The sequence below is a fragment of the Dufourea novaeangliae genome, unplaced genomic scaffold (genome assembly GCF_001272555.1).
Source record: "Dufourea novaeangliae isolate 0120121106 unplaced genomic scaffold, ASM127255v1 scaffold6, whole genome shotgun sequence".
Classification (NCBI taxonomy): domain Eukaryota; kingdom Metazoa; phylum Arthropoda; class Insecta; order Hymenoptera; family Halictidae; genus Dufourea; species Dufourea novaeangliae.
The window spans coordinates 2950979-2975010 of NW_015373900.1; the positions used below are offsets into that span (position 1 = coordinate 2950979).

At 37.1% G+C, this 24032-nt stretch overlaps 1 protein-coding gene across 1 annotated transcript in view; it reads left to right on the top strand.

The window, feature by feature from the left end:
* LOC107193612 (26S proteasome non-ATPase regulatory subunit 1) overlaps positions 1–23742 on the top strand; it is a 146421-nt gene extending 122679 nt beyond the window's left edge. Inside the window, exons 11-14 of the mRNA XM_015583093.1 lie at positions 16306–16640; positions 19835–20187; positions 21590–22025; positions 23617–23742. Of these exons, the coding sequence (XP_015438579.1) occupies positions 16306–16640; positions 19835–20187; positions 21590–22025; positions 23617–23687 (1195 nt within the window). The 3' untranslated portion in view covers positions 23688–23742. The remainder of the gene's footprint in view (positions 1–16305; positions 16641–19834; positions 20188–21589; positions 22026–23616) is intronic.
* Positions 23743–24032: the final 290 nt, after the last annotated feature.

Here is a 24032-nt window from a genome sequence, read left to right on the forward strand (position 1 = left end):
TAATAGACTGTTTTTATGGACTGATATTACGGAAAGTGGAGTCAAACATGAATTTGCTTACTGCATTAAGCTACGTCGACACTATGTAGCAAAACAGTGTTATATAACATATTGTTGTATAACCTTGCTGTACAACATGTTTTTATAATTTGTTTACAAGATTGTACCTTTTGAACGAGTCTGTTACAAGTTTGTATAACATATCGCGTCTCATTATTGATAATGGCGTTACACTTGTTGGATAACATATAATTCGTTATCTAACTAGAAAAATGTTATGTAACATCATGTTATGTAACATTTTCCTTTCTGTTTTTCTAAAAAGTTTTATAACTTCGGTATAGAAGGTATTATGATGTGTAGTGTATAGTGTAGACGCAGCTTAAGAGATTCTTTACCAAGGTGTAACTGAAACAAGCTCATTGAAAATCGTTAATTATAATTGTTGGTGTTAGTAAGATGAACATGATTAAATTAGGTGAAACATGTATTTTTAATTGATGATTTTAAGTTCTTTGAATGCAAATATAAATAGTATTATAAATAGTATTTCTGTTCGACAAGGTAATTCAATGTATGAAACAACCTCATTAGGATCAAACTTTTGAGTACGCTTAATCTTGTTTTTAGACGAAGGATTTCGATTTAATACGGCCTAGAGAAAAACAAAATTCCCTTTTTCCACGATTTGTTCTGATTCAATGTGTACGATAAATGTGCCCTTTTAAAAAATTTGTTTCTCTAAGCGAAATTGTTGCTACACATTTCCCTATGAAATTGCTCTGAATAAAAAAAAACATTGTCAATTGGATTATTGTATTATTTTAATTGATTTTTATAGTTTGGAGAAAAGCGTCCATTTTTAAATGAATTTTCGGGAACGTATCTGTCATGCACAAACAGAATTAAGTGAACTTAAAATTTTAAACATTTGAGTATTTTATAAATGCATAAAATCCTCTGTCTACTGATGATTTACTGAACATTGTTTATTCTCTTAGTACTCTGAGATTAAGAATTTCTGGGGGGGAATGAATTTTTAACACCAAATTAACAGAAAATCTCCAACAAATAAGAATTCCCACCGCCCAAATGAAATCGTCGCTTAAGCTTCCCGTCCGAACGGATCGGAAAACTCCGAAAGCATACTTGGAATCGTTAAACCGGGCCGAAGGGATGAGAAGCGGCGTCGATCAAAAAACGCTGATTTCGTGGGAGGTATCCAGGGTGTCTTGACTTTCGTGGCACGTGAATCGTTCCAAGGGAATTGGATATTCAACGCGGTCGAATTTAATGGCGAATCCTTGTTTCAACTTTCGCGGCACGTGGACCGTTCCGAGCAGTCCGAGGCGATCAAACGCGCGTCACGAGGCGCACGATCTACGAGTATTACGGGCTCTCAGAGATCGCTAGACGGTGCAGGAGGGTCAGAATGATAGGATCGAGGACGAGACCAGGAGGTGGAATGGGCGGAGCTTCCATCTCGATCGACGATAAAAAGCTGCTCGAACGTCGTGAATTATAGAGGCGATAAATCACCGCGTAAATTTCAGGGGCGGTGGCGTTCAGTGAATAAAACGCCTCGGGTTTCTTTGTTTTTTTTTCCTCTCTTGATTTTTCCTCGAGGAAGGAAGGGATATTGGCCGATTCGCGGATTACTGTGTAATTTCCATGTAATTGGTGGAACACTATGTGGTAGCCTTTGAACGTCTTTTTTAATTCCTCTATGCGGCGCGCTGTTACGTGATGTCTTCATAGTAACAGTAGAACAACCACACCCATCAGAATGAAAGATTTAAAAATTTCTTATTTCTCCGTTACTGAAATTATAAAGGTGTTTTGAATTTGTGTTGACTTTTAATTGATTATACAGGGTTTTGATTTTAACTCGAGCACCTAAATTATTTCCGCTACTATTGAAAGTAAGAAAAAATGACTAAATAGGATGTACATGGTTTTAAGGCGTGCATCTGATGTTGGGAAAAAAAATCCTGTGATGGTCATTTTAACGGTTTTTTCAGGGTCATCGTATTTTTCTTTTTTGCATATTAACATGTATTTTGTATAACGCGATGTGATAGTCACCGTCAAGATGAGTTCAACTACCTACACACCTTCACCTCGAAGTGACATTGAAGGCGAAAAAATCAGCTTCAGTTTGAAGAATGCAGAAGCAAATAAACGTAATATGAAGTAAAAAAAATTCATTATCATCAGATGCACGCCTTAAAACCATGTACGACCTATTTAGTCATTTTTTCTCACTTTAAATAGTAGCAGAAATAATTTAGATGCTCGAGTTAAAATTAACATCCTGTATATTTTATATTGTACTAGAATCTATCTACAGTGTGTTATGTAACTGGTGATACAATTTAGTACAGGGTGATTCTACGTGACAAAATATGTCGAAAATATGGAATAAACTTTTTTCATTTGTTGAAACTTCGTTTTCGAGAAAATCAATTGCGATAATTTGCTAAATACGCGTGCTGTTGAGTAGGACTCTGCTAGTGCGCCAGTTCATTGCATACCGTTTCTACTTACTGTCGTGACGAGTACACGCTTTTCAGATTGATTTTTTAATTGAACTGAACGTAAAGCTGGAAAGGATGTTATTCTACATGCAATAGTAAGTCAAAAATATACAATAAAATTTGTTCGTATGATGATCCTTTTTCGAGACAATCGAATTTGAAAATCTGCTGGATACGCATGCTCTGTAAGATTTGATTATGCGTCTGATCATTGCATTCTCTTTTTACTTATTGCCAGGGTGAATGCGTACGTGTTGAATGAATTTTAACAATTGATTATCGTGGAAACGAAACATGTAATAAAAATATTCTGTTTTTAGTAACAATGGAGATTTTAGCAGTCCACATAACTTTCAAGCATGTCAAAATGACGGATTTCAGATTTCTTGTTTTATTAATAATGGAATTGCAAAAGTGTCATTGTCGGTATTTATGCTAACACTTGTCACGTATAATTTATTTTGAATTTAACACGTGTAGCTTTTAATTATTATTGAATATGTTAATGTAATCTAAATTATTATTCGTGGTAATTTGTATTCTGCTTGAATATTTCTGTAATTGGAAATTGCAGAATCTAGCATCTGATCCGTCACCGCATGTTATACCCATTAATTCAAATTATTTGATATTTCTGTATATAGTTAAATGTAAATTGCTTCAATTATTACACTCCTGTAATCATGGTAATTACGTTCTTCGCGCAATTATTACATTAACCAATATCTAAATATTCTTTTTCAACCCTCCGCAGGGAAACATATTTTTTCACACTTCGTAGACAACGCGGATCGTTTATGTCTAAATCTAAATTTTTCTTACTGTTTGAAGCTTTAAAACAATCTGCAAAAATTTCGGCATACTTATCAACGTGTCTACTTCATTATACAATTGTTCGTTAGGTCAAATGTTTGAACCTTTTTTCAGTAAAGATAATAATTCGGAGGAAAATCAAACTTTCCCAGTCTTGCTAAAATGGAAATTCGGTTGGAGCGTTAATGACCCACATTGACTACGGAGGATTACCCCTCTGTGATCCCTCCCGGTCTTTTATGGCGCAAGTGAAATTTCGCGCTCAAATATCTGCGAAACCAAGGGATTGTTGTTAAAAAACCTTTTAACATTCAACTATAGATATTAATGGATCATATAGTAGAGACCCTGGCAAGTATCCCTGAATTTTTTCACTTCTTTTAGAAGCCTATGAGATAAAAAAAATAAGTTTGGACATAAAAGACCCAGGAGGTGACGGAAGCAGTAAAAATAAGGGGGGTCACGGAGGATTAAGAATACTAACTCATTACTGCCTTTATCGAAGTTTATATACTTGCTACCCCCATTATATCAATTTATTATTATTTTTGGTTAGTCTTTAATGTAATTTAACGATACTTCTATTATATCTAAACAATTCTCATCTTGACTTCACTTTCCATGCAGTAACACTAGAACCACCAAACCCATAAAAATGACGAGTTTCAAATTTATAATTCCATAGTTACTGAAATCATAAAGGTGCTCTTGTCTTATACACGGTGTTCGCGATAATTTGTTCAATCATTTTTTTCGTAAACGGTGAACATTAGAAAATAACCGAAGAGGAGGAAGTTGTAGTATATTTCACTAGTAATGTGATAGCTTATCTAAAGTTTTTGTATTTTTAATATTTTTCTAGAAACAAAGGTGACCTTAATTTTTTTAAATGGAATGCTACATATTTTTTTACATCATATGAAAGCGGGTATTAAGCCGAGTTCAACCATGTAGTATACTATGGTCTTCAGGGCCATACAAGGGCAGAAATGAAAGAAATAAATTTACCATTTCGTAATATTGTATAATATTTACTAGTATGTGTAGTAATAAGACTACATCTCGTGTTCAATGTGACTTCTATTAGCAAGAATGCATTTCTGAAAATTTATTTCTGCCCTTGTATGACCTTGAAGACCATAGTATACTACATAGTTGAACTCGTCTTAATGCCCGCTTTCATATGATGTAAAAAAATATGTAGCATTCCATTTAAAAAAAATTAAGGTCACCTTTGTTACTAGTAAAATATGCTACAACTTTCTCTTCTTTGGTTTTTTTCTAATATTTACCGTTTACGAAAAAAAAGATGGTACAAATTATCGCGAACACCCTGTATATGTTTACTTTTAATTTATCATACAATACACTATACTTTGTTGTGTTGTACTATATATTATACAATTTAATTCAGTGCACATTCAACGCTGATATTTCTAGTGTTAAAGCTGACAACGAATGAAACCACTGCAAAATTATGTCCACCATTCTCTATAGTCACGTCATCAGACCCAATCAACATGACTATGGAGAGGCCCCAATGCCTGTACCTAATTTGAGAATAGTGACAAAGTTACGTTGCTCGAAGTGTGTTTTGCCATCGAATACTTTCCACCGAAGTTTATTTACCGTTAAAACTTCAGTAGTGAATTTTCAAGTTTCGAAAAGTCTGGCTGCCTCGGAAGAAGTTGCACGTGTTTCACCGATTCCTGCGGAGCCTTTTTGCCCCCACCCCTCTTTTCCCTCGTTTCACGAACACTTTTGGCGCACGTTCGCGCGGTCCCACGAAACACCAGGTGATCAATTTGCAAGTTAAATTGCCCGATGCAAATCCTCCAGTCGAAAGAGGCGTCGGTTCTCGCGGCCCAATTTGCCAGGCGCCTCGGCTCGCCGGAAGTTTGCCCCCGGTGTTCTTTGCGATTTCTCGTTCGACTTTGTCAAACAGCAGGAAGTGACTTGCCTATATTTCGTTGGATTTTTCAGTAATCTTTCGGTAATCCTGTTAATTGGGTACTTTGGAGGGGAATTGTTCACGATATGTATAAAATTCAAAAACACTTTTAGTCTCCAAGGCTTTTCTATCCATTAACTTAACCTCTTCAGGGGCGAATTTATTAAGATCAGAAAGAATATTTTTCTTATTTTTCGGCTGTATTTAATTAGAATATATTTATAAATATGAATAACAATTAGTTGGAATATCCTTTCTTGTTAGAGAATTTCCTAGTGAATATTTAATTACAGTGAATGATGCACAAATAAAAGAAGAACTGATCGTACACATACGTGCCAGTATCCTTCAAAAGGTTAACCCATTGACGATGGTGGGTTTTAACTATTTCCGATAAGAATTTTCAATTTTTTCGGATTTTTCTTATAGAATATTCATACAGTGGTTCAAAGGTTGTTAAAATTCAGTCGTGGGTTAATTCTTTTTTTGTATACCTCAGGTAATATTACAATCTAAAGCACGACACCTGAAAGCATATATCCAGGTTTGTTTAACTACTCGTCGTTAGATGAAGGTACTTAATAGAATGATAGAGATCCATCGTGATCTGCGATTAACGTTTTGCAGACAGTACGACGAACATGTCAATTCGATAACATTCGGTGACTTACCTACAGATAGCTTAGAATCAACAGCAGAAGGAAACTTTGAAATACATGTCCACGAGGTCAGAAATCACTGGTGAGATCAGAGATCACCAGTAAAATCAAAAATCACTGGTGAGATCAAATATTATAAGCGAGATAAAAAATTATAGGTGAAGTACAAAATTATAGGTGAGGTCAAATACGACTGGTGAGTTCAGAAACAATAGATAAAGTCAGAAATGACTGGTGAGGTCAGAAATAATAGGTGAAGTCAGAAATTACAGGTGATTTCAGAAGTGATAGATGAGTTCAGAAATGACAGGTGATTTCAGAAATGATAGATGAGTTCAGAAATTATAAGAAGTCAAAATTATAGGTGCAGTGGGAAATGAGTGGTGAGTTCAGAAATTATGGGTGAGGTGAGAAAGAACTAGTGAGGTCAGATATGACTAGTGGGGTTAGAAATGACTAGTGAGGTCAGAAATGACTGGTGGGGTTAGAAATTATAGGCATGGTTAGAAATTATAGGTGAGGTCAGAAATTACAGGTGTTTTCAGAAATTATAGATGAGTTCAGAAATTATAGATGAGTTCAGAAATCACTGATGAGGTCAGAACTCACCAATGAGGTGGGCAGACACGAGTAAATAATCGAATCTCCATTCGAGTGAACTGTCGAGCATTTAACGGGAAATCGATAAATCGCAGCCGCCGATCGGCGATAATTAGCCACGCTGGGTTCTCCCTATCGTCGATTTTTCACGTGGCGGCTTCGTCGGGTGGTCCGCTTCTCTTCGTCAGGGGAAAGCCCCGCTTTAAGGTTTCAAGCTCTAGGAAAGGGGATCAATTTCTTTTTTCGAGGAGGCTTCCCCAGCGAACAAAGAACCCCGGCCAATCTATGGGAGGCTCCTTTAATCGCGGACTCCGGCAGAACCCCGAAGACCGAACCTGACCAGATTACGCCGAAATTCTCTCTAATGCTCTTTCTCCGACGGAAATGTGACCGTCTCGACGCGTTTTGCTTTTTCTGCTAGATTCATTTTCCAGTTATGTTCTGGGTAAAATATTAGGTGTAAAAGAGAATATAGGATAATGGTGATTAGTATTATTATTATTAATTGAAATGTTTAAGGCGTGCAATTACTGGTTTTTACGCTCCTTAATTTTCTCCACAGCACCCTTAACCCTTTAATATTGGAACCAACAAAGAAATCAAAATGATTCATCAGTACATTCTTATAACGATGATTAAAATGTTATAACAATACATTTTCTCAGATCTTTTGCAATTTTTATTAAGATATGAAAGTGAAGAAATAAATTAATTTATAAATTTATTACTTTTATAAAAGTTTGTCATGTTTGACGAACGATCGAAATAGGTATACGTTTATCGTCGGTAGTTCTAGTATAAAAGGTATTTGACGAATATACTCGTCATGAGGAAATGACCACTTTTTGGGTAATAATGAGTGTACTCGTTATGTGAAAGAATAAAGTACCTTCTGTTATAAAAATTAAAATTTTCAGTAAACAATTGAATATATTTCTTCTATTATAATAAAGGAATTAAATGATTACACATTTCCAATACCAAATTCTACTATCAAAGGTTTAACCCTCTGGAGGTCGCTATTGATCTGACAGATACACACAGAAGATGAGTTCGAAAATGGAAGCGTAGATGAAAATAATATTATTGAATTGCGTTCAGAAGGTTCAAGATATTTCTATTTGTTTTTTTTTTAAAATATGAAACATCAACATGGAGAACCTAACCCAGACCTAACCCATAAATAATTTTCAATTCTTGTACCTCTTGGATACACAGAAAGTTTTTTTTCTCGAAAATCGACTATCTAGTCCCGCTAGAAGGAATTGAATAATATTCTTGTTTATTAATCCCAGTTCGACATCGCCACGACAGGTCTGACTGTATATTATAAATCAATAGGTTAATGCATCGCTTCCTGATTTTCCCCAAATGTTTGTTTCCTCGTTTACAATCTTTAATCCATTCGACAATCGACAGGGATCCTTCTCGTTCGCTTTAAAAAGAAAAAGATATCATCAGCCGTGTACAGTGAAACGATTCAGAGCGGAGAAATTAACGACGGATTACGGATCGTTAATCTCCATGGAGAATCATGGATGTCGTCCGGCCCACGTGATAACTCGATAATATCCGGCAAACCGCGAAATCCGATTACCGTTCCAAGTCTTTTGGGAATCACTTCGAAACAACGAGGAGAACCTTTTCCCGTCCGCCAGGTCACGCGCGTGGTTAACGTCCGAGTAACGTGCACGCTAATTCACTTCTTCGGTGTTAATATTTGGACAACGAACCGCGTATCCACGCTCCCGTCCATAAATCATCGGACATTTACTAGGTAGTCAACGTAGATTAAGGACAAATTAATGACACGAACTTTGGGTCAAGCATAGAGTATAATTCGCGCTTCTTATTGGACCAGGGAGTGTAAAATGTATATTTACGGCTATCGTCCGAAAGTTTTGGAAACAGACAAATTTTTTAGTTAACCCTCGATTGTCACACCTAGTTTTTCGAGCGTAGTTGTCACATTGGATCGATTCAACCCAAGCCAATTTTCATTCAGCTGCTGTTTTAATCGGTTAAATTAAATCGCAAAAATTCTCAGATAAAGTTTGAACGTTGTGGACTGTAGTTTCATTGTATAAATTTAACATTTAGAGTATTATCATGTTTAAGAAAAATTCTTGAAAAAATATTCCGATGAAAAATTTTTTTTTGGATACTTGAAGTTACTATTATGTGGTATCAGTAGTGCCATTTCCAATGATACCTCAAACATGTTTTATTTCAAAATCAAATTATAGGTCATTTTGACACAGTGTGACAACCGAGGGTTAAATAAAAGATCCTTTGGTACAATATGTTGAAAGTAACGGCCTGTAGTATGTTAAAAGTAACGATCTCTTATTGCATATTTGGAGTAGTTTGTACACAAAATTTCATTTTCTGACCACTTTCTCAAAACGTCGTTATTTTGTTGAATTTTGCTTGTGTGCGTGTTCTGCTATTTATGTGTGCGTCATTCAATTCTGGTAGTATCTTAAAATAGAATGAGAAAATTTAGGTAAAGAATATTCGAAGAAATTAATAAATAGAATACCCAAAATTTGTTTGAAAGGTATTCAAAATAAAGATGTTCATTTTGACGAGGCCAGAAATTTGATAAAGATAAATCGTTTTGTTACTTTCAAGTTGATTTCGTCAAATACGTAATGAAAAATATGTAACTTGACACTTTAAGATTTTATTAAGTGTGTTTTATTAAGTGTAAAGTCAGACACGAAATTTAACTTTCATTTTTAATTATGTTTTTTATTAGAACGGCTTGAAAATTAATTTGACATCGATATTTCACGTACATTACAATATACCGACGGATGCACATATTTTCTCGTTTCGAATTCAATTTCGATTCTGCACATACAATTTGTATTGTTTTACAGATGAAGTGTGAAAAAACAAGGAATGTCACAAAACAGAGCTTTATTAAGAATATCATTTCTCAATAATTTAGTCCACCACTATTTTTAATCAGTACACCTAACCTTTAACGTTTATCTTATGTGGATTTCTATTTCTACTTCGTCATACTTTGTGACTCGTCAGCTCCGCAGCCCCAATTGTCACAAACATAATGCCTGCTTTTCCCCTTAGCTTTCAAATCAGAACCTAATCGTCTGAAAATTTTTATAATGACTAGTCCAACAATTACAGTGTTAAGATATTATTTAGAGGGATTTTTACTTGTATTAGGTGTACTAATAAGTAACCCAACATTTCTTAACGAAATTAGTATTTGTTTCTATAGAACTCAGAGTGCTACGCTACTTAATTTGTATTCGTAATGATTAGCAATAACGTGATATATAGACAATTCAGTAATCATTTTCGTGAAGATTAGTATAAACTTACTCTTATTTGTACCCCAAAAAAACCTTTAATAAAAGAAACAAGTCTTGGATATAACTTCAGTTCCGCAAATTCATCAATAAAAATCTAAAGTTGCATAAAGATTCACAGTCTACTAACGATTTTCCACCATCTTATTGAATTTTTACAGAACGAAAGATCGAAAAGACATTTTTTTATTTACAATATATCCACTTATAATTTGAAAATAGAAGTAGATTACTAGATTGGTACATCTAATGTTAAATGGTTGATTTTACACAAAGAAAATAGAGTGACTCAATGGTCACACTACCTTAAATTTTTTGTACAGCTTATCGCGTCGAGATCGGAATAGGGCGGGACAGACCGCCGTTAAATCGGTTCGCCTCCGTTCACGCGACCATTTCTTTGAATTTTCTTGAGAACGGAAACGGGTTTCCGCGACCAGATCGTTCTCTTACGGCGATAAAATCGCGACAAAGCGGCCGGACCATTTCCCATCGAACGAAATCGATCGATTACCAAAGGATTATTGGGTCTCGCGAGGCTGGACAAGCGACAAGCTTTTTCAAAGACCACCAACGGACCTTCCTTTCGCGGGCTTCTTCGAGCGAATCCGCTTTCGCGGGTTGATCGATACAACGGAAATGAAACGTTACTCCCGACAATAGCCTAGTCCAGCGATTGAGAATCATCGCGATACATCCGATTCCAGCGGTCGATTTGTCGAAGCGTTGGTAACGTGTCCATGAACGAGCGATAGAGCGTTGCCAACGATTTGTTTTTATTTCTGGACCCCAGAGCCAGAGTATATTAAGTCCACTTTTTTAAGAAACTCACATTTTACATATTTTTGTGTCGTACCAAATTTTCACACTTTCCAATGGTAAAAATTATTTCGTTCTAAGTTGATTAGTTCCTTTTACAATAGTGTAAAAATGATATTAAGTCCATATCTTGTTCCGAGTCAGATAATGTGAAATCTATCACATATGGGATTTAATGTACTATTGACCATTTCTACACATCAAGACTTGTTTCAAGTCCATTCAGTAGTTCCAATGTGACAATTGTTTCTCGTTAAATTATTAACCAAACGGTTCCAAAGTTACAAGTTTTGTGCACCTTTGGATTCATTCTTTTCTGAAGTTTGAAAAATGTGACTTATTTCACTCTAGCTCTGGGGTCTAGACTTATTTCTGACCGACAGAGATAGTGAGATATATTTGTGTTGTTAAAGTTTATATGACCTACACTATAAATGTGACAACAGAAAAGAAAATTCGATATAATTTTCATTGAATTCTTACTCTATTTTTAATCATTTGGTTCCTTTATTGTAATACTTTTCGATTTTTATTGAAATTTCAATTTTTATAGCAAAAGGTATTCTATTTTTTTCATTAAACGAGTATAATCGTTAAACACCGTTCAGGCCGTAAGTCGAGTTCTATAGAATTCTTATGTTTGCAAATAATTTGTTTTATATGAATACGAGTTTGCACAATCAGGTTACACATCATGATTTTGAACAATTATTGTATTTATTTGATACATTGCAGAAAAAAAAGTGAAATCGTAGGTGACAGTTATAGATGAAATAAGTTACTTCATGTACGAAACAAATTTATTCAGAGTAACGTCTACCATTACTTTTTGATGAATCAAAAGAAAAAAGAACTGTATTTCTAATAAGAATGCATTGCACGCGGTCGCTTTAAATGTATACAGCTTTGGAACAATTGCGTGTTTATCGAGCGATATACAAGTTAGAAAAAGTCTGATAGTATAACCAGACAGACAATAAATATTCATACGAAATTGGTTAAAAGATGTAGAAGAAAATTCTTTGGTATGAAGCAAATATTTGGAGAGAATTTAATTTCATGAATTAATTGATGCATGCGTGATATTGAATATGGCTGGATTATATGTCTGACCATTCGCCGACTGTTTCTACTTGCAACGAATACAAACTGCGGTGCAGTATTGCCTGTTTCCCTGTCGATGTTCTTGTCTCATAGCTGTCAATGTACGTTCGTTTATTGGTTAGTTAGTTAGTCATTGTCAATAATTATGAACATTGATATAAATAAGAATAATCAATAATGTACACGTCAAATGATGGTTAAGTGGACGCGTATCAAGGGAACTTTGGAACTCGATTTTGCTTACACAAACAAATTTTATACTAAATTTTCAATTTCTTATTACACGTGGATTCACGTAAACGAATTAAATATCGTATATGAATACAGAAATTCCCACTGCATTGCTTTACGCATTCAAAGTCTGTGGAGAAGCAAACAAAGCCCTAAATCTATGTTGTGCGTTCGAAAAAGATGTTTCTTATCATCGTAAACCATAACTTATTTACGGAATAAATAATAAGTTGTGATTGAAATATAGTATATAGCGTAATTAATTATTATACAAGTAAACCAGTTAGACTTTAAAAAGGAAACTCTGAGTGAATGTTGAGGTAAAAATGTTCGGTATAACAATAATAACGATTGAAGTTATTTAGTTTAAAAAAAGCGACATCACACGATTTAATATTTATTTACAGATCATTCTATGTAGATTTCCATTTTGTTACGTTCTTTTCTCCGAAAGTTTCAGAGAACTGTCGCCCTCTTTTGTAGAGAACATCTAAAAGATTTCTTTGCAATGAAGTAGCTTAGCGAATTCCGGGGAAGCGCGCGATCTTGAACATTTCAGCAAGTTTTTCTCACTATAATGGATCAAACGGGGAAACGAGAACCGTACGAACTTCCGCTTGCTTTGTATGCATTGGAACTTCTTCTTTCCTAATAAAGGGTGCTCTCCACTTTTTAAAATATTCAAACTCTCTTATTTTCCGAGTTCAATCTCCCGATTCAATCGTTGTTCTCGAAATAAGTAATTTCCAGGTGTTCCTCGAAGTAATATGTATACACTTGGAAAACAACGAATCACTTAGATTAATTTCAAATTTTAGTCACGTCTTTTTACCTGTCATCTTGAAGCATTTAAAAGCCTTCTGTACATTGTAGACAGTGGAACTTATCACTTGAATAACAGTGTTTATCTTTTTTTTTAGAGTGAATGATAATAACAAGCCCGAGTATTCTTCATAAATATTTATTTCTTCGTGGACCGGAACATTAAAAATTTCTCTTTTCAATGGGGTAAAGTCGATATCTCTCATCCAGTAAGATATTTATTTTAAAAAAATATTCTCACCTTTGAATCTTTAGAGAATCAATGGAAATAAATGCTGCTCTGTGCGAAGAAAAGAATATTTCAGAAATACGATCGATTTCATTAGTTTCTAGGACTGTTCATTTAAATATCCACCATCTCGAATATAACCTTCTATAAAATTATTATCTGCTGTAAAAACAAAATTTTGATACGAAACTTTTTATATTAAAAAAGAACTACTGTCTTAATAAAAACGGCCGCTAGTATATTTTTCTCCACACAGTGACATTTTTTTACGTTTGATCCTTCGAAATTTGAAGGTAACACGAGGACAGTTTACATAGAATGATTTAAAAAAGGGTCGAAAAAGTAATAACTACACAAAGGCGAAAGTTTCCTTAACAGCAAGTTAATTAGTAAATTTAAACGTGTTTCCACCATGTCTGTGAGTTACATTATTCCTAGAACGACACTTTGAAATTTGATGGTTTGCGGTTTACAAAAACACAGTTTTACTTGCAGAATATTTCTACAAATGGTCGCATAATAAAATTAAATATGTCCGGATTCATAAACGCATAAACCAAGCTTATTAACGTTTAAAAATATTTTTAAGTAGTATAAAAACACTAAGTACAGTAGCGGATAAAAAAGATACCACTTTTCTGATTTGTTTTGTATTTTTATTATTTCTTAACATCAACTTGCAACCTTAATATACACAGTTCTATGCAGCCTACAGTTGTTTATCAGAATATATGATGAACACATTAGTTTTTCAGTTGACGTCAAAAAGTAATAAAATTAAAAGAAATCGAAGAAGTTGTAACTGTTTTGTCTGCTACTGTATCTCAAAATCAAGAAAACTGGACTTACACCACTTTGAAAATAAAACACAGCTCCAATAAAGAAAGCATATCGAACGAAGACCCTTTTAGCACACATTTCAAAATAACATTTACACTCTGATTTCCTTTATTTAAATGGCAAACAATACTGCAGTTACCCTATCTTAAGATATCCAAAGAAGAAGAGACGATAAATTTCTCAGAAATATATTCAATAATATTGAAAATATTTCGATTTCATTTTCGGTCGTCCGCAGGTATCACAGACGTTCGAAAAATGTGACAGTATCGTTCCAGGGTTAATCGACAAACACGTCTCCGTAATAGAAAATCTGATCAGGAGCTAAAAAGTTAGCTCCTGGATCAAACATAGACGAGAACAGTGCACGAAGGTTGAACACCTTAGTTCTGATAACGACTAGGAAGATTCTTCGACCCTTTTATTCGAATCATCCCCTCTTTGGTAGACAATACGTGAACGGTTCGATCAGAAGTGTAACAGGTCGGTGTACCTGATAATACACTAACCTCCCGGGGTTGGTCCCTGGGGGACACCTAGCCATCCGGAGGACCAACCTGTCGTTCCCCCGATATTCTGCCTCTGTTCCGCGAGCAGTCGTACCGTGAGCGCGTACGTAAGCAGCATCACTCCCAACGGTATGTAAAAGCAGATTATGCTGCCGATCAGCTTGTAGAGCGGGTCCGGTATCTGGCATGCGCCGTCCACCAACACCGAGTCGTCCTCCTGCAACAACGGGAAAATAGGATTATGCACTTAGCCGGTCACGATCACGAGTCGATCTTCGACGTTCACCAACAAATTCCCCGCGGTTCCTTTCATCTACAGGGATTAACCCTGGCAGGACAATGCCTGGATCAAATTGACCCAAATTTTTACAGCTCCGTATCAACATCGACATAGAAATGGAGTTTAAGCTAGAATTTATTCGTATCGAACCATGTAAAGAACGTAAGTGTTCTTGAAAAAAATATGTTTAGAAAGTAGGATGCATGGGGGTCCAAACGGACCTAGATACCGATGTTGTACGGATATTAAAAAGCGTCCACCTTCCGACGGTTAAGTTGCCGATGGCTTTATTCGCCAGGGATTTTTGTTTTGTTTCCTCTCAGTGCCTTTTTTTGGTGGGGTACCGTTTGCAGCTCACAGAGGTTCATAGAAACCGCGGTTCACGTGGTTGAGGGGTGGTGAATGGGGGTGGAAAGATTGAACTTAATTAATGTCGCGGTTCACGGTAATTGAGACTTAGATTCTGGATACGTAGAGGTGTCTGGGATTTCGTGGAATTTTGAAACTGGTAGAGTATCCGTTGGAATGAGTCCAAGGGATATGCTATTCAAGCTGTTTTAATAGTGACACAGTCTGAATGTGTAGTTCATTACGGTTTGGATTATTGCTCCCATGGATTATGTCGACATCGTTGGACTACCAAGAATTTAGTGGATTTATAACTCAGTGTTTCTACGGTCTTTATTGTAGACAGTGCAATATTCAAATTATTCTGTTTTTTAGTATACATTCGTGGTGCCACAGAGTAACATAAAAACGAAATATTGACCGACTTAGATATTTGAACCGTAGATTGTTCTTATAATTCATAGAACCTGAACGAAGATGACTGCTTCATTGTATGCTTTTTAGTTTATTATGCTGAAAGCCAAATTGGAATACCGTTTAGGGACCTGACGAATATCCAGACGCAACTAAATGCCTGGTTAGGTCTCTTCTCACGAATGCTACCGCTTTTAGGGGGTCTGATTTTACAATTTCGCTATATCTCGTCCACCGACTGTGTCAAACACTAGCTCGGTAAGAATTAAATAGAGAGGAAAAACACCTAGACTCATTAAGAAGAGTAGGAAAAGTAACTGCTTGATAAGTTTCTTACACTCAACGGTCAACAGCCAATGACCTACTTAAAGGGTAAACTACAATCATGGAAACATAGCAACAGTCCTAATAATACAATGTAACGATTTCTACTTTAATCCTGATGTGTAGATAACTTAACAATCCCCAAAAGGTCTAATCATAGGCTACCAATCATTAAGCCAATGGCTGACTAGTCGATGATCCGAAGAACGCTCAGTCAGTTCTTCTTTTTCCTAACTTCCTATAGGTGTTAGAATAAAAAACTGACGCAGTTAATGCGTCTCCCAATCGTCCAAGTACCTCCCACCTACCCACACGCAGTGAATCCATCGTATATTTCAACATATTCTCTTGCTCTGCTACAAGTGTTGGAGGATGCAATATCAACTGCCCCTGTCATGTACAACCCAGCAGTATAGTCTCACCCCGTCATAATCTATCCAAAGGCACGCATATATTTACCAAGACGGTCACGTTTCTGTTACAGAACCCCAGAACAATGTCCCAGCGTGGTGTCGCTGTTGGCCGAAAGTTACAATCCTCACGTGAGATACGGAGCAGCGATGGCTCTGGGTATCGCGTGCGCCGGTACAGGCCTGAAGGAGGCGATAGCGTTGCTGGACCCGATGACCAACGATCCGGTGAACTTCGTTCGGCAAGGAGCGTTGATCGCCTCCGCGATGATCCTAATCCAGCAGACCGAGGCCACCTGTGCGCGCGTCAAGGACTTCCGAGCGCTGTACGCCAAGGTGGTCGTGGACAAGCACGAGGACGTGATGGCCAAGTTCGGCGCCATTCTCGCCCAAGGAATCATAGACGCCGGTGAGTTGCTTTCCGAGTACATCGTTAATGGGATAGGGTGATAAGAATCGATTTTCGGTTTTTAATTTACTAATCGAAATGGAAATGTTCCTGAACATTTCAAGACTAATTTCAACAATTTCTGACGAGTGGAAGTAAGTGAACTTCGACGGCCTGTCGCTCATTGACCGTTGGAAAATTTATGATAGAGTTTCGAATTGTGTGCGGTGTTGGAAGATAGTGCATGAGACTAAACAGACCTATAGTCTGTTTTTCTAAAGAAGAGCCCTGGGAGGTAGGCTCGACTTTTCGCGATGTTGCCGCGATCGCGAGACATCTACGGCACTTGTGTCTCTCTCACTCTTCGCGTCTTGGCCAATGACGTGCGACCGTCGACGTGAGTCCTCGCCTATGGTCGTCTGCCTCTATCGCGCGTATTACAAACCTCTCTAGAAGGACCTACCTGCAATCTCAAGTAGTGGGGACTAGTGATGGGTAATCGATACGGCTCTGCTGGAGCCGTATCGATACCGGTTGACATCATCGTTCTACCCTAAGAAACGCTGGCGACGGGCCTCGGCGAGATGTTATTATAAGATAACTACGCGCCGAGGTTTCGCGTGCCAGAACCTCGTATCTCCGCTGTTACCTCATAAAACTGTCATTTCGGCCTGCTTGACCAGCCGAGCCGAACCGGTGACTCGAAAGCTTCCGATACAGCTCGAGCTGCTCGGCTCGACTACCCATCACTAGTGGGGACTGCGTTCGGCACGCGCCCGTCAATTATCCATTGTCTGGAAATGGCGGAGAACGTTGACGAGACGCTGAACGTTTTCACACGTCAAGATTTAAAATACATAAATAAGAAAAAGTTTATTTCTTTTGAAATAATGTATTGTACCCAAATATTGAGCAACATATTAAAAGGGGATTAAATTAATACCTAGGTTATTAATTGCTACACGTGGAAATCGTAGGGTAAAGAAGGAAGTTGGTTTACCGAGCGTGTGAGCGAGAGGCTCTCGTGCCGAAGTGCCGGAGGATGGAAAGAGACACACAGTGGCATTGAGACCGTGACAACGTCGCACGAAATACGCAGCTCGCATTGGATCCCCACTCTTCTTTAGAGAAACAGACCATAGCGTCGCATGGTGGCGGAAGAACATGTTGGATCCTTCGGCTATCGGTGACGTAGAGAGTTGTTTATGTGAAATAGATGAGTGAAAGTTTGAAGATGGCAAGCAGCTCGACGTTGCGTTGCCTTACGAATAAGGACGTTATTCCTAGAGGATCTGACCACGGAGTGGGGAAGGCAGCGATGCCTTTTGGTAAGAGGACTGTGATTGACAGCACGGCTCCTACCCCTGAACCTCATAAGAGCGTAGTTCTTTTAAAAATCAAAGGCCTCGGACTAATATTTCTCATATACAGGGTGAACCACGAATCGTGATCAGTAGAAATTACTCTGTTAATAGCAGTCCGATCGAAAATTTTTTTATCAGTTATAGTTATAGCGTGATTTCAAGAGAGCTTTAACGTGATTATAGCAAATTTTTTGTCAACTATTTTTTTTCATGATTTTTCAAAGTCACCTTCAATTTTTTGCTAATACACCTATAATTTTTTTACGCCTATCTGTTAGAGGATTTTAAGATGAATTCGGTATGTATCATAACATAACATATGTTAGGCGTAAAAAAGTTATAGGTGTAATTGTAAAAAATTGAAGGTGACCTTGAAAAATGATGAAAAAAAAGAGTTGACAAAAAATTTGTTATTATCACGTTGAAGCTCTCTTGAAACCATGCTGTATCTGATAAAAACATTTTCGATCGGACTGCTAATAACAGAGTAATCTCTACTGATCACGATTCGTGGTTCACCCTGTATATGTATGTACTCAAATCGAAGAGAAGTGTATCTGAAGTTGGTATCACTTAATTGGTAATCAGCCCTGATAGCGTTCGTCGTACGACCTTGACCTGACGTCGCGTCGGCGGGTATACAATACTGATGGTCAAACGGTTCAGTGACATTATTCCTCAAAGCCTGTTGTTACGTCGTGGCTGGAAGGGGGGGGGGGATTGAAGCTATTTCCCGGCCGTTTATCGCTATCGTGATACGTGGCGGTCTTTCTTTTAGGGTCGGGGAAGGGCTGGGACCGGAAGCTGGGGGAGTAGGCGCTCCCTCGTGTTTATTGGGGTGCTTTCTCGTGGATTTTAATTCTAGCTAACAGAGAATCAAGAAACTGCTTTATCCATAAACAGTGACAACGTAAAGTAAATAGTGAATTGTAGGAAAGAAATGAAGTATATGTTACCGTTAATCAGTGATCTGCAGATATTCAAACAGATACAGATCGTTATAGATTAATTTAGAGGAGCTAGAATTAAATAGAAATAATGTCTCAATGGCGCTTGAAACAAAAACACAGAACTCATTAAACTTTATTAACCCGCTCACTGCATCTTTTTGATATCTTGTTCTACAAATATTGTTTTTATAAAATCAAGAATCAATAGTCATTTTATGATTATTTAAAACATTTTTTTGTTTTGTAAGCAATGTGGTTGCTCGCGATAAATAACGCAATAGTAGTCACAGTAAGAAATATATTGTCACTGATGTGACAAAGTACGCGTTTACTGTAGTAGACAGAATGCAGTTAGCCGGTTAAACAATCAGCTGTAATGACTTTCGGACAATCGCGTATAGACCATAAGTATGGTCTACTTAAAAGTATTTGCCCTCAAAACGAAGCACGAAAAAAGTTTACATTTTCGCAACTTTTACTTCAACACTAGAACTACCGAAGACAAACGTGTTTCTATTTCTATTATGTTGGTAAAAGGAACAACTACTTTCAAATATACAAATCCATAAATTAACAAACGTCTTCACTTATGTGTAGAAATAAATGTTACAAAGAATCTGAGCAAATACACTGTTCTGACATTTTAATGATTTTTGTTAGTTACGAACTAGTAATTTTGACTGATTTGGTAGTTCTAGTGTTAAGAATTCTCCACGAATTACCACAAATTTTACATGTTCTATAACCTTCATTGTAAATGGAGATCAGTTCCTTTAAAAGAAACGTTACATATATTTTTCAACAAAGGGGGAAACAAACGTGCTCATGAGTGACATCGCGTATCGTTGAAATTTCGCCATTACGTTCCATTTCTGTGCAACAACGACGACGATTGTTCCAGGCGGGCGTAACGTGACGGTATCACTTCAGTCGAGGACAGGCCACACGAACATGCTGGCGGTGGTCGGTGCCCTGGTGTTCACCCAATATTGGTACTGGTTCCCATTGGCCCATTGTTTGGCCCTCGCCTTCACGCCGACCTGTCTAATTGCTTTGAACGCCCAGCTGAAAATGCCGAAGCTCGAGATCCGTTCGAACGCCCGGCCGAGCGTTTACGCTTATCCAGCCCCGTTGGAGGAGAAGAAACGCGAGGAAAGGGAGAAAGTGACAACCGCAGTACTCAGCATCGCTGCAAGGGCGAGAAGACGCGAGTCCGAGAGACGAGCTCGTGACTCTCATGAGAAGATGGAAGTGGTTAGTAACATATTTTTCTTTAATCTGAAGACTATAGGGGGAAACATCGAGTAGCTAATGGGGAGCACTTTAAGGGGTCCAAAGGTATGATGGTTTCAAAAGTAGGAGTAAAGGGAAATAATATGGCAGGATCAAATGAAACAGGGAAATAATTTGATAAGTCTAGTGTCGTTGGTTTTCTGATTTGAATGTAACCTGGTAGCTAGTAGGGAGTACTTTAATGTGATGTAGTTGAACAGGGCAGCAATCTGTTAGGTCCAAAGGTATGATGGTTTCAAAAGTAGGAGTAAAGGGGAATATATAACAAGTCCAAGTGAAACAGGGAAATAATTTGAATATGTTTAGTTTCGTTGATTTTCTGATTTTAATGTCACCTGGTAGCTAATAGAGAGTACTTTAATATGGAATGGTTGAAAAGGGGGATTAATCCGTCGAGTCTAAAGATATTATCACTGGATTAGAAGTGAATGAGAGATTTTAATGAAGTAAACCCGTAAGTCATTTTATTCTGTGCACAAGTAGTCTTAAAAGTATGCACCCACCCCTTACATTTGACGTATTCTACACGTTTAATTAATATTGAAGTACAAATTAACAGTTATAATTTATAGTTGTCTATATGTAAGATGTTGTTCATAATAAATTAATGCTTCGGAAGCTATTCTAATAAGATACAAAAAACTTTAATCTAGTATGCATGGATCGAACAAGCTTTTTTACTATTTTCAGAAGTAATAGTACTTTTTTAAAAAGAAACTGTGTATTTTCTGAGTTTAACATGTGCGATTGAGTGAATCGTAAATGTTTGTGTAAAGTCACGTTTTTGTGGACGGGTTTAAGAAAGCAAGAATTAAATAGAAACCCATTACCTCGATGAATTACTTGGCTGTGTAAAGTAGAGAATAGAACCCAACAATGAGTTAAATTTTGATTAAAGTTTCTATTTCAGTTGCATCTGATTAAACTGCATAGAATCCGCAGTTCAATTGTGAGATTAAAACATATAACTAAAATTGTATTCATTTATTCGTATTTTCATAATATGTATAACGTTATACAATAGACGTATATTACATAAGAACATACAAAGAATTAAAAACGAATGATGTTATGCAAGTTCAAAATAATTACAAATTGTTTTACAATGATTAATTGTATTATCATACCAGGTTCTTTTATAATTAAATATGAACAGCATACAGTAGTAGTAAATACATTGCTTGAAAGCCTACTGCATTCAAGGTGGAACAAGACAGTGATCATATTTCTAACGTAATCAGAATATCAGTAAAATTATTTTTACACTATCATTATTATTTATCGCTGTAACATTAAAAATGCTTATATACCAAAACTTTTTTTTATCCGCTATAAAATGAATGATCGCTACGTATAATCACAGGATCCACCGGAGACGAAGGAGACCGTGGAAGTGAAGGAGGCGTTGCCCAAGGAGAAGGAGGAGAAGAAGAAAGAGAAAGAGGAAAAGGAGCCGAAGGAGGTGAAGGAGACGAAGGAGAAAGTCGAGAAGAAGGGCAAGGACGAGGTCGAGAAAGGCGAGAAAAGCGAGAAAGGCGAGAAAAGCGAGAAAGGTGAGAAGAGTGAGAAAGGCGAGAAGGGTGAGAAGAGTGAGAAAGGTGAGAAGGAGAAGAAGGAACCGGAGCCGACCTTCGAGATCCTCCAGAATCCAGCTCGCATCCTACGGCAACAGCTGAAGGTGATTCAACTAGTGGAGGGCAGCCATTACGTTCCCGTCAAGGATCTCCAAATTGGCGGCATCGTTATGTTGAAGCATGTACAAACGGACACGGAAGAGGAGCTTGTGGAGCCAGTGGCTGGTAAGTGGTCAAAAATGCTACCCTAACTTGACACATACCGGGGTCATTCGACACCCAATATTTAAATCGTTCCTTCATAACAGTTACGTTCTCACGTGTATGAATATTTTTATTTGATTAGAATATACGAATTATTAAGTCTACAAATTAATAATCCAAATTTTCGTCATTTTTTACTCTAACGACCTGAATATTTTTGAAGGTTACATTGGGCCTTCTCCACCAAATTGAATATTTTTTAAGGTTACACAAGTGTCAATTAGTTAATTGTTGAAAAGAAACATTTGGATTATCCATTTGTACACATAGCAATTGTTCCGATGTTCTGACTCAGTTATTCCATTTGACACGTTTATTACCCTTAAAGGCATCAGTGAACGGCGATTTCAACATTGGTTGAAGCATTTACATCGAATGAACGATAATATTTGTGAAATTTTTTAGTACAAGTAACATATTGCAATATAAACCAATAATGCTTGGCGCACAATAATTGTATAAACGATTTACAACTGATCATTTTATATACACTGCTCAAATTAGAGGGTCGCTACATTATGCGCTGCTATTGCTCCATCTAATCCTAGCAAACGAAACAAATACTCATAAGTAGACCGCGGATGTTTATGCAAATATCGATTTTTGTGGACTATTCAATAAAGATTGGACTCGAATAGAAATATAATAACCACATTAAGACTGCCATAAGATTCAATAGAAAATTTAAATTTCGGTGGGCTATATTAAAAATTTAACTGTACTGAGTTTTTAGAGGATCGTATATTCGATAAATGCATAAAATCTGCAGTCTACTCATAGGTCTAATAAATTCACATCTTTCGCGTGCAATACCAACACCTGGTTTCTATTCCACACAAGAAATGTCTCGGAATCATAGTGGTATTGACAGACACAATGGTCGTAATACATGATCCTCTGATTCTTTTGAGCAATAAAACATTGTAGCATTGCATAATTTGGTTTCGACGCGATGAACAATACGCAAATACGAGATTTTGGGCCGTGAACGTGTCAAAAGTAACGGATGCATGAAATTTTCCGATTTCTCTGATCCTGAAATTTTATTCCTCATTATATCGATTTATTTTCCTGTAACCATTATTCTATCCGATTCCGTCGCGGCTTTTCACCCAATGATAAATTCTACTGCAGCAGGCATAGGCAACCTCTTCTGGTTCTGGGGCCAAATTATAATTTTCTCTCCGAGTCAAGAGCCAAATTAAATAGATTTTTCTCTGGTGTATTAGTTTGTCCCCATTAGGAAATTAGCCCCTTTCGTCGGTCTAGCTCTCTTTTCGTTCGTGGCCCAACTTCGGGATAAGACGATACTAAATAAATTAAATAATTAATCAGGACTAAAAGAAGTCGCAGGCCAGGGGTTGTCAATATCTGCTCTACACTATAGAGTCTACAGCTTTGTTTGTCGACATCAAAACGTAATATTTTCTCGTCCTCCGTTATTTCTGGAATTTCGCCACTGTATTCGTCATCGTCAGAGTCAATAAGTCCCGTCCGTATCGTCGGAAGAGTTCCCAGCACGGCGGTTGTCATTATCGTGGTTATGTTTCAGCTTTCGGCCCGAAACCAGACGAGGAGAAGGAAGCGGATCCTCCAGAGCCGTTCGAGTACATCGAAGATTAAAAAACTCGCTGTATCGAAAATTCGCCCCCTCCCCCCGTGGCTCCGTTGTATACCGACACACAACAAAGTTACTCGTTCGACGTATATACGCGTCATAGTTTGCTGTCTGTAGGAGAACAAAACGGGATAGGAACTGTTAGCCAGCCATCTCTCCTTCGATTCGAGTACGCCGTCCTACAGCTAATACCATCTCTCCGTTTCCATATTTTTTTTTGTATTTTTATTTTATTTTCGTAACATGCAGCTTCGCCCATACCCGATCGCGACTCGACATCGTCTATTAACCGAACTGCTGCGCCGTTCCACCTCGAGCTTATAATAAATGTCATTCGCTTTGATCGTCAG